This window comes from Oncorhynchus kisutch, linkage group LG5, assembly GCF_002021735.2.
Source record: "Oncorhynchus kisutch isolate 150728-3 linkage group LG5, Okis_V2, whole genome shotgun sequence".
Classification (NCBI taxonomy): Eukaryota; Metazoa; Chordata; class Actinopteri; order Salmoniformes; family Salmonidae; genus Oncorhynchus; species Oncorhynchus kisutch.
The window spans coordinates 38,292,106-38,309,350 of NC_034178.2; the positions used below are offsets into that span (position 1 = coordinate 38,292,106).

The 17,245-nt window shown below is 45.4% G+C and overlaps 1 protein-coding gene across 1 annotated transcript in view; it reads left to right on the plus strand.

The window, feature by feature from the left end:
* LOC109891012 (prickle-like protein 2) overlaps nt 1-10,537 on the plus strand; it is a 118,453-nt gene extending 107,916 nt beyond the window's left edge. The window contains 5 exon segments of the mRNA XM_031825015.1: nt 958-978; nt 980-1,162; nt 5,233-5,419; nt 6,521-7,369; nt 7,616-10,537. Of these exon segments, the coding sequence (XP_031680875.1) occupies nt 958-978; nt 980-1,162; nt 5,233-5,419; nt 6,521-7,369; nt 7,616-8,538 (2,163 nt within the window). The 3' untranslated portion in view covers nt 8,539-10,537.
* The last annotated feature ends 6,708 nt before the right edge of the window (nt 10,538-17,245 follow it).

The window sequence follows — 17,245 nt, forward strand, 5'->3', positions numbered from 1 at the left end:
ATCTCTCTCTCTCTCTCTCTCTCTCCTCTACCCTCTCTCTCTCTCTCTCTCTCTCTCTCCTCTACCATCTCTCTCTCTCCTCTACCATCTCTCTCTCTCCTCTACCATCTCTCTCTCTCCTCTACCATCTCTCTCTCTCCTCTACCTCTCCTCTCTCTCTCTCTCCTCTACTCTCTCTCTCCTCTCCCCTCTCTCTCTCTCTCTCTCCTCTACTCTCTCTCTCTCTCCTCTACCCTCTCTCTCTCTCTCTCTCTCCTCTACCCTCTCTCTCTCTCTCTCCTCTACCCTCTCTCTCTCCTCTACCATCTCTCTCTCTCCTCTACCATCTCTCTCTCTCTCCCTCTACCCTCTCTCTCTCTCTCTCTCTCCTGCTACCCTCTCTCTCCTCTACCCTCTCTCTCTCTCCTCTACCCTCTCTCTCCTCTACCATCTCTCTCTCTCTCTCCTCTACCCCTCTCTCTCTCTCTCTCTCTCCTCTACCATCTCTCTCTCTCCTCTACCATCTCTCTCTCTCTCTACCCTCTCTCTCTCTCCTCTACCATCTCTCTCTCTCCTCTACCATCTCTCTCTCTCCCTCTACCATCTCTCTCTCTCCTCTACCATCTCTCTCTCTCTCTCTCTCTCCTCTACCATCTCTCTCTCTCTCTCTCTCTCCTCTACCCTCTCTCTCTCTCCTCTACCCTCTCTCTCTCCTCTACTCTCCTCTCTCTCTCTCTCTCTCTCTCTCCTCTACCCTCTCTCTCTCTCTCTCTCCTCTACTCTCTCTCTCCTCTACCCTCTCTCTCTCTCTCTCTCCTCTACCCTCTCTCTCTCTCTCTCTCTCCTCTACCCTCTCTCTCTCTCTCCTCTACCCTCTCTCTCTCTCTCCTCTACCATCTCTCTCTCCTCTACCATCTCTCTCTCTCTCTCTCTCTCTCTCTCTCTCTCTCTCCTCTACCATCTCTCTCTCTCTACCAGTGTGGAGGGCAGATAAACGGAGGGTGACATTGCAGTGTTTGCGTCGCGGGCGGGCCACGGCGTGTGTTGGCACCCTGGCTGCTTCGTGTGCAGCATGTGTGACGAGCTGCTGGTGGACCTCATCTACTTCTACCAGGAAGGGAAGATCTACTGTGGTCGGCACCACGCAGAGAGACTCAAACCACGCTGCTCTGCCTGCGACGAGGTAGGAGCAGACCCTGCTAAACACAAATCACATTGTATTGGTCACATGCACTGAATACAACGGGTGTAGACATAACAGTGAAATGTTTACTTATGAGCCCATTCCCAAAAGTGCAGAGTTAAAATGTAAGACAAATATTTGCTCAATTAAAAAAATCAATAGTAACACAATAAAACAACAGCGATGCTATATAAACTCAGCAAAAAAAGAAACGTCTCCCTTTTCAGGACCCTGTCTTTAAACATAATTCGTTAAAATCCAAATACCTTCACAGATCTTCTTTGTAAAGGGTTTAAACACTGTTTCCCATGCTTGTTCAATTAACCATAAACAATTAATGAACATGCACCTGTGGAACGGTCATTAAGACACTAACAGCTTACAGACAGTAGGCAATTAAGGTCACAATTATGACAACTTAGGACACTAAAGAGGCCTTTCTACTGACTCTGAAAAACACCAAAAGAAAGATGACCAGGGTCCCTGCTCATCTGCGTGAACGTGCCTTAGGCATGCTGCAAGGAGGCATGAGGACTGCAGATGTGGCCAGGGCAATAAATTGCTATGTCCGAAACTGTTAGACGCCTAAGACATCGCTACAGGATGGACAGCTGATCGTCCTCGCAGTGGCAGACCACGTGTAACAACACCTGCACAGGATCGGCACATCCGAGCATCACACCTATGGGACAGGTACAGGATGGCAACAACAACTGCCCGAGTTACACCAGGAATGCACAATCCCTCCATCAGTGCTCAGGCTGTCCGCAATAGGCTGAGAGATGCTGGACTGAGGGCTTGTAAGCCCGTTGTAAGGCAGGTCCTCACTAGACATCACTGGCAACAACGTCGCCTATGGGCAAAAACCCACCGTCGCTGGACCAGACAGGACTGGCAAAAAGTGCTCTTCACTGACAAGTCGCGGTTTTGTCTCACCATGGGGGATGGTCGGATTTGCATTTATCGTCGAAGGAATGAGCGTTACACCAAGATGTGGAGGGTCCGTCATGGTCTGAGGCGGTGTGTCACAGCATCATCGGACTGTGCTTGTTGTCATTGCAGGCAATCTCAATGCTGTGCGTTACGGGAAGACATTTTCCTCCCTCGTGGTACACTTCCTGCAGGTTCATCCTGACATGACCCTCCAGCATGACAATGCCACCAGCCATACTGCTAGTTCTGTGCGTGATTTCCTGCAAGGCCGGAATGTCAGTGTTCTGCCATGGCCAGCGAAGAGCCCGAATCTCAATCCCATTGAGCACGTCTGGGACCTGTTGGATCGGAGGGTGAGGGCTGGGGCCAGGGCCATTACCCCCAGAAATGTCTGGGAACTTGCAGGTGCCTTGGAGGAAGAGTGGGGGTAACATCTCACAGCAAGAACTGGCAATTGTGGTGCAGTCCATGAGGAGGAGATGCACTGCAGTACTTAGTATCTGGTGTGGCCACCAGCTGCATTGACTGTTACTTTTGATTTTGACCCGCCCCCCTTTGTTCAGGGACACATTATTCAATTTCTGTTAGTCACATGTCTGAAGAACTTGTTTAGTTTGTCTCAGTTGTTGAATCTTATGTTCATACAAATATTTACACAAGTTTGCTGAAAATAAATGCAGTTGACAGTGAGAGGACGTTTTTTTTTTTTCAGAGTTTACAAGGAGTACCATACAGTGTCAATGTGCAGGGGTACGAGGTAGTTGAGGTAATACAGTATGTAGGGGTAAAAGTGACTCGGCAATCAGGATAGAGTGGCAGCAGTGTGTGTGAGTGTGTGTTGGAGTGTCGGTGTAGTATGTATGAGTGTGTGGGTAGTCTAGTGAGTGTGCATAGAGCCAGTGCAAGGGAGTCAGTGCAAAAAAAATGAATGAATAAATAAATTAGGTGGTCAATGTAAATAGTCCTGGTAGAAATTTGATTAACTGTTCAGCTGGCTTATTGCCTGGGAGTAGAATCTGTTAAGAAGCCTTTTGGTTACAGACTTGGTGCTCCGGTACCGCATGTTGTGCGGTAGCAGAGAGAACAGTCTATGACTTGGGTGGCTGGAGTCTTTGACAATTTTAAGGGCCTTCCTCTGACACCACCTGGTATAGAGGTTCTGGATGGCAGGGAGTTCGGCCCCAGTGATGTACTGGGATGTAAGCACTACCCTCTGTAGCACCTTATAGCTGGATGCCGAGCAGTTGCCATACCAAACGGTGATGCAGCCCATCAAGATGCTCTTAATGGTGCAGCTGTGTAACTTTGAGGATCTGAGGGCCCATGCCAAGTCTTTTCAGCCTCCTGAGGGGGAAGAGGCATTGTCGTGCCCTCTTCACAACTATGTTGGTATGTTTGGACCATGATAGTTCCTTAGTGATGTGGACACAGAGAAACTCGTCGATGTGAATGGAGGCGTGTTCGGTCCTCCGTTTCCTGTAGTCCACAATAAGCGCCTTTTGTCTTGCCCACGTTGAGGGAGAGGTTGTTGTCCTGGCACCACACTTCCAGGTCTCTGACCTCCCTATAGGCTGTCCCAATGTTGTTGGTGATTGGCTGTCGTCATCTGGAAACTTAATGATGGTGTTGGAGTTGTTCGCGGCCACACAGTCGTGGGTGAACAAAGCATGTGTGTCCATGTATGCTGCTGATACAACCATATACGCATCAGCAACCACAGCGAATGAAGTCACTGAAACCCTTAACAAAGAGTTGCAGTCTGTTTTGGAATGGGTGGCCAATAATAAACTGGTCCAGAACATCTCTAAAACTAAGAGCATTGTATTTGGTACAAATCATTGCCTAAGTGTTAGACCTCAGCTGACTCTGGTAATGAATGGCGTGGCTGTTGAACAAGTTGAGGAGACTAAATGACTTGGTGTTACCTTAGATTGTAAACCGTCATGGTCAAAACCTATAGATTCAATGTTTGGTAAGAGAAGGTCTTGCTTTTTTGTCATCACACTCCAAGAAGCAAGTCCTGCAGGCTCGATTTTTTTTAAAATCTTATTTTGATTATTGTCCAGTCATATTGTCAAGTGCAGCAAGAAAAATCTGCAGTTGGCCCAGAACAGAGCCACACGTCTTGGTCTTCATTGTAATCAGAGGGATAATATTAGTGCTATACTACATGCCAGTCTCTCTTGGCTTAGTGTTGAGGAAAGACTGACTGTGTCACTTCTTGGTTTTATAAGAAACGTGTTGGGAATTCCAAATGGATTGCATGGGTAACTTACACACAGCACTGACACACACACTTACCCCACCAGGGGCATTTTCACAGTCCCCAGGTCCAGAACAAATGAAAGGAAACGTACAGTATTCCACAGAGCCATGAGTGTAACTCTCTTCCATCTCATATAGCGCAAGTGAACAGAGAACCAGTTTTTTTTTTTATCTAATAAAGCAACACTTGAAGTCTTCACGGCACAACGCGTCTCCCCATGTGACCTACTTGTCGTGTGCATGTACTTGCATGTATGTGTAGCTGATAGATGCACACACACACTACATGTTCGTGTTTTTAAATGTATGTGAATTGTAAAGTTTTTCGTTATGTGCCGGGCCCCAGCAATCCTCTCTGAGACTCAAACATGTCTAGGCCTTCCCATACTCATCCACACACATGACAGAAGTACAACAAATAGTATGTTGACTACTATAAGTGCTAGTGACACTAACTGCCATGTAAAACAGTAGATGGTTTAAATATAGGCCTCCTCTGTTTTCCTATCTGGTATATTGAAATACAGTGCTATAACATGGGAATAATTAAACATGGATTTTCAGTAGATCTCCATACACACGATCCCAAAGAGGGGACAGAGTGGATGGTGTAATACAGTAGGACATTGTCTGTCAGTATGGGGAGGGATAGAGAGAGGTCTACGGTAGCAGACAGCCAGGCCTTTGAGCCTTTGTCCTGTCATTTTCTGTAATAGGGTGAACAGGGCCTCTCATCTCAGAGAAAAGCAGCATGATAAAGGATACCGTCCTCATCCCGCTCTCCTCTCTTCCCGCTCTCCTCTCATCCCTCTCTCCTCTCTTCCCTCTCTCCTCTCTTCCCTCTCTCCTCTCTTCCCTCTCTCCGTCTGTAGATCATCTTTGCGGACGAGTGCACGGAGGCGGAGGGCAGGCACTGGCACATGAAGCACTTCTGCTGTTTCGAGTGTGAGACGGTGCTGGGCGGCCAGCGGTACATCATGAAGGAGGGCCGGCCCTACTGCTGCAGCTGTTTCGAGTCCCTCTACGCAGAGTACTGTGACTCCTGTGGAGAGCACATCGGTACGCCGCACATCCACCAGAGCCAACGCAGGGCCCTCGATCCAACAACACGAGCTGTAATCTAGAGAGCTAAAGCACTGGCATACGTCAAGCAAGACAAATAGGACGCAATTTCAGCTGCAAGATTTCAGTAATGTTAAGAAGAACAGAGGAATGATCTGGATTGAGCTTTTGGAGAAACATTTCAGGGAGAAATATGCTGCAAAGATGACATGCTTTTAGTAGAATTTAACCGTCTATGATTTAACACTGGCATGCAGATACCTCACGGCACGGATACAAGTAGCGTCTTTTAAAACAGACTAGATGAACTCAACAGCGTTTTCACAAAGGGGGAAAAGATCAGTTGATATACAAGATTCAGTAGATATACATTTTCACAAGGTCACTTTCTCTACGTTAACCAAACCAAGCAGGACAACTTGTCACCGGGTAACCCTAGCGCCTTATCACCAGTGGGACCAGTGCCACCTCTGTGCCTTCCTCTCAGTCCAGAGTGCCGCTTGCTTATCCCTCAACAGGATCCCAGGCTGTGATCTGGCACGGCCCTCAGCAAACAGACATGCAGCTCTGTAATTATTTGTTATACAGGATACAGAAAGTATTTGAGTAATACTGATTATAAATTGAAACCATCAGAAACCATTTGAAACCAGATGGCAGCCATTAGCCGAGGACTGTTCTCCCTGGCAACTGCAAACATACTTCAAATGCAATGCATGTTACATAATGAGTTTAACCCTAAACTGTGTTGTAAAAGTGTTGTAGCCCCAGGGCCTTTCTTCACTCAGGTTTACTTAGAACTTCCAACTCATTTCCTATTAAAATGGAGTTGGAACATTTTCCAGTTTATGGACGATATCTATATCTTTTGATAAGGGAGTTCTCCCTCTAGAGTATTTAGCTGATGTTTTGTATTTGATTAGCCTTAATTTGCCTTGCTGCTTATAGCACTTTATCTTTCACATTCCGTACCTACAGTATTTCCACAATGATTAGTCTTGGTGGTTCTCTGTTGCAGGCATTGACTCATTACAGAGCAAAAGAGTTCCTTTCCATTAACATTTTGGCCTATAAGTGTTTTTCCCCTCTGTCCCTCAGGCATTGACCAGGGCCAGATGACATATGACGGGCAGCACTGGCACGCCACAGAGGGCTGTTTCTGCTGTGCCCGCTGTAAGAGCTCCCTCTTAGGTCGCCCCTTCCTGCCCAAACATGGACAGATCTTCTGCTCGCGCTCCTGCAGCCTGGGGGAGGAGCCTAACGGGTCAGACTCCTCAGACTCCGCCTTCCAGAGCGCACGCTCCACTCGAGAGTCCCGCCGCAGCTCCAAGGCTGGAAAGAACGGGGGCCAGGCAGGGAGGTGTTCGGGTGAGGTGGACCCTCTCTCCTTACAGATGGACCTGCTGAGTCTGTCCAGCCAGACGCCCAGTTTGACCCGCGAGCCGCCCGCATGGAAGAGCCAGGGACAGGGGCGTGACACGTACCCCTACGAGGGCCGATCAGACCCCACAGCAACACCCACCCCACTCCATCTGCTCAGCCAATGCAACGTCAGGACTGCATATAACTCCACCTCCCCCGGGCAGGGCAACCAACCAAACCACAGGTCCAAGGAGACGGGTGTCACCAAGAGGCCGCCCATCTCAGCCCTGAAAGGCCGCTCTATGAATGAGAACTGGTTCCATCAGAGTTCAGAGGACTACTATCCCCCCAAACTGAAACCCCAGCAAAGCTTTGACGTACCCCACGGCTTGTCCTACCACAACGGCTTCTCTGACAAGCGCTCAGTCAGTCTGCATGTGTTCCAGAGGGACAGGGAGGTGGGGCCTCCCCAGATGGGGCGCAGCAGGAACCCCATCAGCTCACTTAGCTTCACGGAGCAGCTCACTCCCCTAGAGCAGACACCCAGGGGTTCCATGGAGTCACTGGCCCTGTCTAACGCTACAGGTAACTCTTCCAGATTCACCATGGAGGGAAGATTAATTAATGTGATTGTATTTGAAGCAATATATTTAACTGCTTAGGACATTTATTTCTCACAGAATACTGCAACCAATCCAAAGCTAATTACTTACTGTATGCCTTTCTCATAATTATGTCAATGGTTATGAGATTTATTGACATAATAATGATAACAATGAGGATAACTGATGAAGTTAACCACTGACTAACCCGCCTGTTGTTTCTCTGAAGGAACATCAGCAGATGGAGGAGGGAAGCGTCAGGAGCACCTGTCTCGTTTCTCCATGCCCGACCTGAGCAAAGACTCTGGCATGAACGTGTCAGAGAAGAGCAACATGGGCACCCTCAACTCCTCGGTCCAGTTCCACAGCTCTGACTCCATGCACAGCCTCACCTCAGGCCAGCCCTACATGGAGCTGGAGCCCCCAGTGCAGGTGCAGTATCCTCTGCAGTACTGTGAGCCCCCAGGCCTGGGGATGGGCATGAGCCACCTGCCAGCTGGCTTCACCTACCAGGAGGAGGACAGGGTCAGCCTGGTGAGCAGCGCCAACGCTGCCCGCCTCCCGCCCATCAGCGAGCGCACGCGGAGACGAGGAGAGGGCCCGGACATGGCTGCCCCTGAAGACACCCCTCAGCGCCGGAGACACAATCACCACCACTCCCGTCGCTCCAGACGCTCCCGCTCGGAGAACGCCCTGCACCTGGCCGCTGAGCGCAGGGAGAGGCCCCAGCTGAGAGTCAGAGAGGACTATGACCAGTTTCCCCCTCCGCGGGGCGCTAGGGACACATTTGGGAGTGCAGGGGGGAGGTGCAGGGGGCCGGAGCCATTTAGGCAGTGCCCTCGCACCACCTCTGACCTCACCCTGCAGAAGCCCAGTGCCCACCGCCGTCTCGCTGGGCCCTACACCTGGGACGACTACGAGGATGAGGACGAGTGGTGCTCCACCTGCTCTTCATCGTCTGAGTCGGAGGACGAGGGTTACTTCCTGGGAGAGCCCATTCCTAGGCCCGTGCAGCTGAGGTACCTGAGCAGCCAGGAGCTCCTCCACAAGTACAGCTCCACGGGGGTGGGCGGACCGCACCAAATGAGCAGCAGAGGGGGACAGCTGCACACCCGCAAACGCCGGAAAAGCAAGAACTGCATAATCTCTTAAAATTCACACCATGGAAAGAGTCAAGAGAAAGTGCCCTCCCTCCCCCAGTATAAGCGAACATAGTTCATCTGTTCAGAGAAGAGAAACAGACTTCTGAAGTTGTTGAGTATTGTGAGGTTGACAGTGTTTTGATATGCAGTTGGGTAAACGGTTAACAGCACAAATGTTTTGCATGTTTATCCATGTAATGTTTCAGAACAAGTTATCCTGATTATTGATTCTATTTCTCTGACTGTCACACTGCACTCTGCTTGTCTGTCACCATATTTATCAAAGCCAACGTGCAATCGTAATAATAATGTCATTTCCATGCAGCAACAGTAAGGTCCAGACAATTCAGTAAGGTCCAGCTTTTTCATGCAATGTGATTTAGGTATATACCAGTGTACTCAAGTTTATAGGCTGTACTGTATATAAGTAAATGAATGAATAAATTCACTAAATTAAGGAAGCAATGTAAATACTATGTAAATGAGGTCCCACATATTTTTATATTTTGTATGGATAGAACCATTTATGTATTGAATATCTATAATGTAGGACTAGAAAATGCATGCCCGTAATTTGTTGATGTGGTCCTGCATTGGAATAAAATAGTATTTCAGACAGAGATTGACAGGTGTCCGTTCCCTCACTAGAGACTGGTGTGTTCGTGTGATCATTTGTCTGACAGTGAACAGTCACCCTCTCCATCTGCTCAACACATAAATGAATGAAAACGTGGCGAAAGCGCTGATTAAAAAGTCACCCCTCAGTAAATGTCATTCCCCCATGAGGTCATGAAGTGATATAAATACTGTGACTATTGGGCCTTTGTGGCATTGTTTGCAAACAGATGTCTGTGAGCTGTAACTGAACTAATCATATAAACCCAGATAATGTGCTGCTGATGCATCTCTATGGATTAACGCATGAATAACTATGGATGCGATTCAAATGGGCTTTACTGAAGTACAATTTGTAATTCACAAGCTATCTCCTCCATGAATACAACCTTTACATCCAAAACAACAGGAGTAGTTTACTTCTCTCATCGTTTTAATTCTCTACATGTACACTTAAAAGAGCTCCAGGTCAAGTTTGTGTTTTGAAAGGTGAAGTGACAGGGTTCTAAATTGGCTCGTGTCTGATGTCCATGTGGTCAGAGGATTACAGTAGCTAAGACTCTGGCCCCCTCCCTTCTACCGCAGGTCTCAAAACCAGGTATTTAACTACACACACTAGATTAAAAGTGAGTAAAGACCAATCCCACTGGGCACAGATGTCAATTCAACGTCTAGTTTTGATTTACATTTGGTTGTCAACTAATGTGAAATCAAAACAATCACGTCATTGGATTTAGATCAAATGTGGGTGACAAAAATACAAATTCCCTTACGCAGATTACTTTTTGCAAATCCAATTCATTTTCCACATTGGTTCAACGTCGTCATATTGATTTTGGGGTTTGAAATGATGTGGAAACAACGTCGATTCAATCCGTTTTTGCCCAGGGGGATGCTACTGACGTGGGGTGAATTAGTGTGTTTATGTGGGTTCCTTTAGATAGCATGTCTTCCAGTGTTCATATATACTTTGCGGTGGTCAGGAGTTTTCATTTTGTTGACTGTTATGACCAAAACAGCTGCACAAACACGAGACACATTACTGTCCTGACAAATGAGCGATTATGTATTTTTTTAGCCTTTTTTACTGGGCCACTGGTGTCATGCCCAGATTTGTCTTGTTTTTTTGTATTTCTCAGTTATCAAATGAATTACTAAACTTAATTTTTAAGCCCACAATATATCATCATTGTTTGCAAAAAAGATTTGTCAGCTGTATTTTAGAGGGGGCACACTGACTGGACTAGGTGCAGGAGGAGGAGAGAGTAGAGTGACGCACACACAGCGTTTGATTTGATTTGAGCGGTGATGGGTAGGAGTTTTTTTTGCAAATTCATGTGATCAAGCTATGTAGCCAATTGATTCCTTCTTGATGAATAAATATATCACAAGTGTTTTGTTGTTTCTCTGTAATACTAGCCACCAAGCAATTTTATGAAGTTAGATTTAACTAGCCAGCTAGATAAGTTCCCAATCTTCCAACATAACTAGCCACCAAGCCATTTCAGGCTATCAATCAATTTAGAGTAGCTTGTCTAACTATCTTAGCTGGCATGCCTACTAGCAAGTTAGCTAGACTTTAATAAAGCAAGCAATTGCTAAATGTACTCAAACTCACATTACCTTCAATCTTTTACCTAGATTTGACCAGAAAAGCTTCTTTACTTGGTTTAAATGACAATTGAACAGGTAAAGAGAGATACTTAGGTTACTATGCAGAAAAATAGACATATATTTACATATAATTAGGCATAATGATTATGGCTTTAGATTTCAGGAAGAAGCGGTTTCAGGTGTTTGAAAAATGCAAAAATCTCTGGATCACCCCGCCTCCATCGTCACATACTTCTTCACCCCTCTGCTGCCACTGCCTAACTCATACCTGGAGAGATGCTCATTGTCACTGCATCATTGTTTCCAAAGTAATGAGTCTTGGAAAACAAAACTAAAAAGCCTCTATCTCCAGTATTGATCTAACTGAACACATGGCTTCCATTCAAAGGGTAGCAGAAGCTAATTTCAAACTCATCAGAGCACAGTCTTACTTCATCAACCCAACCCATATATTCATTTACATATTAATGAATTGATTTCTTCTCAGACCTGCAGGGCATTTTCCAAGGACAGAGGGGTTGTACTGTCAGGCAGTGTGACGATGGTTTGGCACTGAGAGAGAGTCTGTGGGTTTTCCATGTGTTTAATTAAAGCAGAGCTAAGATGCTGTCAGAAGTGCCACAGATTGTGGCCATATGCTTTCTGGGCTGCACTATAGAGGACAATCCCTGAGTTGTGTTGTCTGACAGTGAACAGTGGTCTGGTCCAGTGGTCTGGTCCACTGGGGACTGGCTGACTCTGGGCAGAATACACCTACTGGAGAGACCACACATCTCTGTGGATGGATAAACTCACTCAACCCAATATGATCAATGACCAGTATCCAGACCCATATATTTATTCTAAATATATGTCTCTAGTTAGTGGTTCTAACATGTTATTTGTCTTACTGAATGTCGTGGTCTATGTCATACACAGTACACTCTTATGGGAATGCGGTTTGGATACTTCTATACGTGTTTATCATATGGTGTTTGTTTGGGGGCTTGTGAAAAGCACAATATGTGTCAAAGTATGTAACATCCAAAGCATGCCAACTCCAGAAAAGCTTGTCTTTCAATTTGCATATTATTTGTAGAATTAAGTTGATCCTGCCCAAGCTAATGACTATTACATATTTCAAATAAAGCTCAAGTACTCCAGGCCAACAAAGAGAGTGAAAAGAAGTCAAGCACTTCAGTTATGTGATAGACCACCTGTTACTGTGGAAACTGCTAACCAAGGTGTATCTGTTATGTCTGTTTGTGCTTCTGACTGGCTCTCTCTTGTTTTCAGTTTAGGGCTCATGAAGAGCATTCCGATTACTATAAATAGAATGTCTTTAGAATGTGACAGCCAATTAACCAATGTTCCTCCCATTCCACTGGCCCAGGCATGCACGGCACTCGGGGTCAAGTGACAACGTTAAAGTTAGAGGACAGAGATCTTCATTGGATGAAACGCAGAGAGAGTCTGAATCCCAGAGCTTGTTCCTGGATCATGACCATGACTGTTAACACTACCACATTGCCCAGCGATGCACACAGAACACATCTTTCTATTCTAGTGTGTCAGAGATGGTTCTGTTCTGAGAACACTACGCTGTGTCTTGGTTAACTATGAGGTATGCACGTGGGATGGTGGTCAGATGGACAGCTGAGACATAAAGATGGAGAACTCTCCTGTCTCTGCTGGGATCCCAGAGGCAGAGAGTACTGAATGTGTTAACTCACTTGAGTGTCCTCAAAAAAATGACTTTTATAATTCACAATAATGACTTTTTATCATTTGTTTACATACACAGTACCAGTCAAGAGTTCGGTCACACCCTCTCATTCAAGGGTTTTTCTTTATTTTGACTATCAACACTATGAAATAACACACATGTAGTCATGTAGTAACCAAAAAAGTGTTAAACAAATCTAAATATAGTGTATATTTTAGGTTCTTCAAAGTAGCCACCCTTTGCCTTGAAGACAGACCAAATGATAGATTTCCACCGGTCTAATGTCCATTGCTTGTGTTTCTTGGCCCAAGCAAGTCTCTTCTTCTTATCGGTGTCCTTTAGTAGTGGTTTCTTTGCAACAATTTGACCATGAAGGCCTGATTCACACAGTCTCCTCTGAACAGTTGATGTTGAGATGTGTCTGTTACTTGAACTCCGTGAAGCATTTATTTGGGCTGGAATCTGAGGTGCAGTTAACTCTAATGAACTTATCCTCTGCAGCAGAGGTAACTCTGGGTCTTCCTTTCCTGTGGCGGAACTCATGAGAGCCAGTTTCATCATAGTGCTTGATGGTTTTTGCGACTGCACTTGAAGAAAGTTCTTGAAATTTTCCGGATTGACTGACCATTTCCTGTATAGCACCTCTAACTTATCACAACACAACTGATTGGCATCAAGAGGGAAAGAAAATCCACAAATGAACTTTTAACAAGGCACTCCTGTTAATTTAAATTAATTCCAGGTGACTACCTCATGAAGCTGGTTGAGAGAATGCCAAGAGTGTGCAAAGCTGTCATCAAGAAGAAGGGTGGCTAATTTGAAAAATCTCAAATATAAAACACTTTTTTGGTTACTATATGATTCCATGTGTTTTTTCATAGTTTTGATGTCTTCACTGTTATTCTACAATGTAAAAAAAATAAAGAAAAACCCTGGAATGAGTAGGTGTGTCCAAACCTTTGACTGATACTGTATATAGCAAGAGAGTATTCGATCACTTTAGGCATGTGGAGAGAAGTTGGTCTCCGGATTTTCATTGGAAAATGTGCCTTTTCATACAGCACCTTGTCTCGACATGTCTAGCAGCACAGATGTAACTGGTTCCCTACTTGGAGAAAGAAGTGAAGGTCTTGAGATGTATTGGAAGTCCCTAACAGGCATAATTACCGGTCCTTAAGAGCAAAACTGCACCGAATTACAGCTCCGCTCTGAGGGGACTTAAATAGCCTGATTCAATTATTTACAACTGAAGAATGCTGGTGTGTTATCACACTCGGCGCACACACACACACAGCATATAGATACACACACACGGGGGCCCAGGCTGGTGAATAGAAGACGCGTGACAGGAATGGCTGAGGCTTTACTGACCATCTACCCCTCGTCATGTGTGTCCAATTACCATGGTAAGAAGTCACCCTAACAACGCAGTGTCAGTCCACACACACACACTGCACAGCGATATAGGTAGCCTGATACCTGACCTTTGATAGTAACTGACATCGGAATTGATGAATCAATGTGGGATGAAATGACTGTTGGAAGGCGAAAAGAGACAAAACAATGAAAGGCTACACTCTGCAATTTGTCAACCTCAGATGTTGATTATATTGATAAAGAGAGATTTGCAGGCTCTCTCTATATTCTGCTGACTAAAACCCATAATCGTGCCTGAGGTTCAGGAGGGCAGGAGGGGATTTCCTTTTCTGGTGACCACGCAGAGTCCTCTCTTAAAAGACTGGACACACTCCTTCACATAGTTGTGCATGAGAGCCTTTGGCTGTCCCGATGGTGTGTTGATGAGGATGGTGTGTTTATCTCGGGATTTTGGCAATGAAGCTCTTTATCTACAGTACCAGTCAAAAGTTTGGACACACCTACTCATTACAGGGTTTTTCTAGTTTTTTACTATTTTCTACATTGTGGAATAATAGTGAAAACATCAAAAATATGAAATAATACATGGAATCATGTAGTAACTAGAAAAGTGTTCAAAATATATTTTATATTTGAGATTCTTCAAAGTAGCCACCCTTTGCCTTGATGACAGCTTTGCACACTCTTGGTCTTCTTTAAACCAGCTTCATGAGGTAGTCACCTGGAATGTATTTCAATTAACAGGTGTGCCTTGGTAAAAGTTAATTTGGGGAATTTCTTTCCTTCTCTATGCGTTTGAGCCAATCGGTTGGGTTGTGACAAGGTAGGGGTGGTATACAGAAGATAGCCCCATTTGGTAAAAGACCAAGTCCATACTATGGCAAGAACAGCTCAAATAAGTAAATATAAATGACAGTCCTTCATTATTTGAAGACATGGAGGTCAGTCAATCTGGAAAATGTCAAGTTTCTTCAATCATCAAGCACCATGACGACCGCCACAGGAAAGGAAGACCCAGAGTTACCTCTGCTGCAGACGATAAGTTCATTAGAGTTACCAACCTCAGAAATTGCAGTCCAAATAAATGCTTCACAGAGTTCAAGTAACAGACACATCTCAAGAACCACTGTTCAGAGGAGACTGTGTGAATCAGGCCTTCATGGTCAAATTGCTGCAAAGAAACCACTACTAAAGGACAACACTAAGAAGAAGAGACTTGCTTGGGCCAAGAAACATGAGCAATGGACATTAGACCGATGGAAATCTGTCCTTTAGTCTGATGAATCCAAATTAGATTTTTGGTTCCAACTGCTGTGTCTTTGTGAGACGCAGAGTAGGTGAACGGATGATCTCCGCATGTGTGGTTCCCCTCCGTGAAGCATGGAGGAGGAGGTGTGATGGTGTGTCAGTGCCGGTGACACTGTTGGTAATTTATTTTGAATTTAATGCACACTTAACCAGCATGGCTACCACAGCATTCTGCAGCAATACACCATCCAACCTGGTTGCGCTTAGTGGGACTATTATTTGTTTTCAACAGGACAATGACCTAACACACCTCCAGGCAGTGTAAAGGCTGTTTGACAAAGATGGAGAGTGATGGAATGTTGCATCAGATGACCTGGCGTCCACAATCACCCGACCTCAACCCAATTGAGATGGTTTGGGATGAGTTGGACCGCAGAGTGAAGGAAAAGCAGCCAACAAGTGCTCAGAATATGTGGGAACTCCTTCAAGACTGTTGGAAAAGCATTCTAGGTAAAGCTGGTTGAGAGAATGCCAAGAGTGTCCAAAGCTGTCAAAGCCAAAGGGGGGCTACTTTGAAGAATGCAAAATGATTCCGAATGTATTATTTCATAGTTTTGATGTCTTCACTATTATTCTACAATGTACATTTTTTTAACTTGAATGAATAGGTGTGTCCAAACTTTTGACTGGTACTGTACTTCCCCAGATTCAGATGAACTTGTGGATACCAATTTTAGGTCTCTGTCCAGTATGAAGGAAGTTATAGGTAGAGCCAATGCCAAGTAGCCTTAGTGCAATGACTGGAAGTCCATGGTATCTACTCGCATGGTAGCAGTTAGACTTCCAGTCATTGTTTTAACTTCCAGTCATTGCATTTATGTCAGAGACCTAAAAAGGGATTCTACAAGTTTGTCTGAATCTGGGGAAGTAGATAAAGGGCTTCATTGCCAAAATCCTGAAGTATCCCTTTAATACAGGGTGACAGTAAGCCCTCTGTTTGGTATTAACACCATCTGTTACATGCACACTGGGCATCCCCCCATCACCAGGCCTCACTGCTTTAACTCTCACCCAGTTTCAGATTAGAACCTGGGACATACAGTACTGGACCCACATCTCATTCCAGCTACCTACCTACATACCAACGTGTGCAATTATGAGGTGTCCCAGTCAAGATCATAGCAGGTAAGACTTGGACCTCACCTCAGCTCAACCCCAAACATCAGCTGAAGCTTAGTGCCAACCCAGGCCTCATCCTCAACCCAGGCCTCATCCTCAACCCAGGCCTCATCCTCAACCCAGGCCTTTGCCCTGTCTTCCATCCACAGCCTTGCTTTAACGCTCACTTTAATCCAGGCTTTAACCTGCATCTCAGTACGTATTAGTCTACTAGGTTGGACAATAATAAAAGGGATTATCAGCCATCATGTCATGTATAATATACACTGAGTGTATAAAACATTAAGAACACCTGCTCTTTCCCTGACATAGACTGACCAGGTGAAAGCTATGATCCCTTACTGATGTCACCTGTTAATTCCACTTCAATCAGTGTAGATGAAGGGGAGGAGACAGGTTAAAGAAGGATTTTTTAAGCCTTGAGACAATTGAGATATGGATTGTGTATGTGTGCCATTCAGAGGGTGAATGGATAAGACAAAAACATGTAAGTGCCTTTGAACAGGGTATGGTAGTAGGTGCCAGGTGCACCGGTTTGTCTCAAGAACTGCAATGCTGCTGGGTTCCACCACCAGAGGGACATCCAATGAACTTGACACAACTGTGGGAAGCATTGGAGTCAACATGGACCAGCATCCCTGTGGAACGCTTTCAACACCATAGTCCATGCCCCGACAAACTGGCACTGTTCTGAGGGAAGGTGTTCCTAATGTTTGGTATACTCTGTGTATATTTACAGCACTACATCAGTAATATAATGATTCTGGGGTCCTGGTTAAATTTGCATGCAGCATATGGGGTGTCTCACAATTGGACCAGCGTCGTTAGGGTTTGGCCTGGGTAGGCCGTCATTGTAAATAAGGATTTGTTCTTTACTGACTTGCCTAGTTAAATAAATATTTAATAATGTCTTGTTTCCTGATCTGCCACATCCACAGTGAAACTGTGCCAGCTTGGGGGTGGGTAGTAATCCACAGAT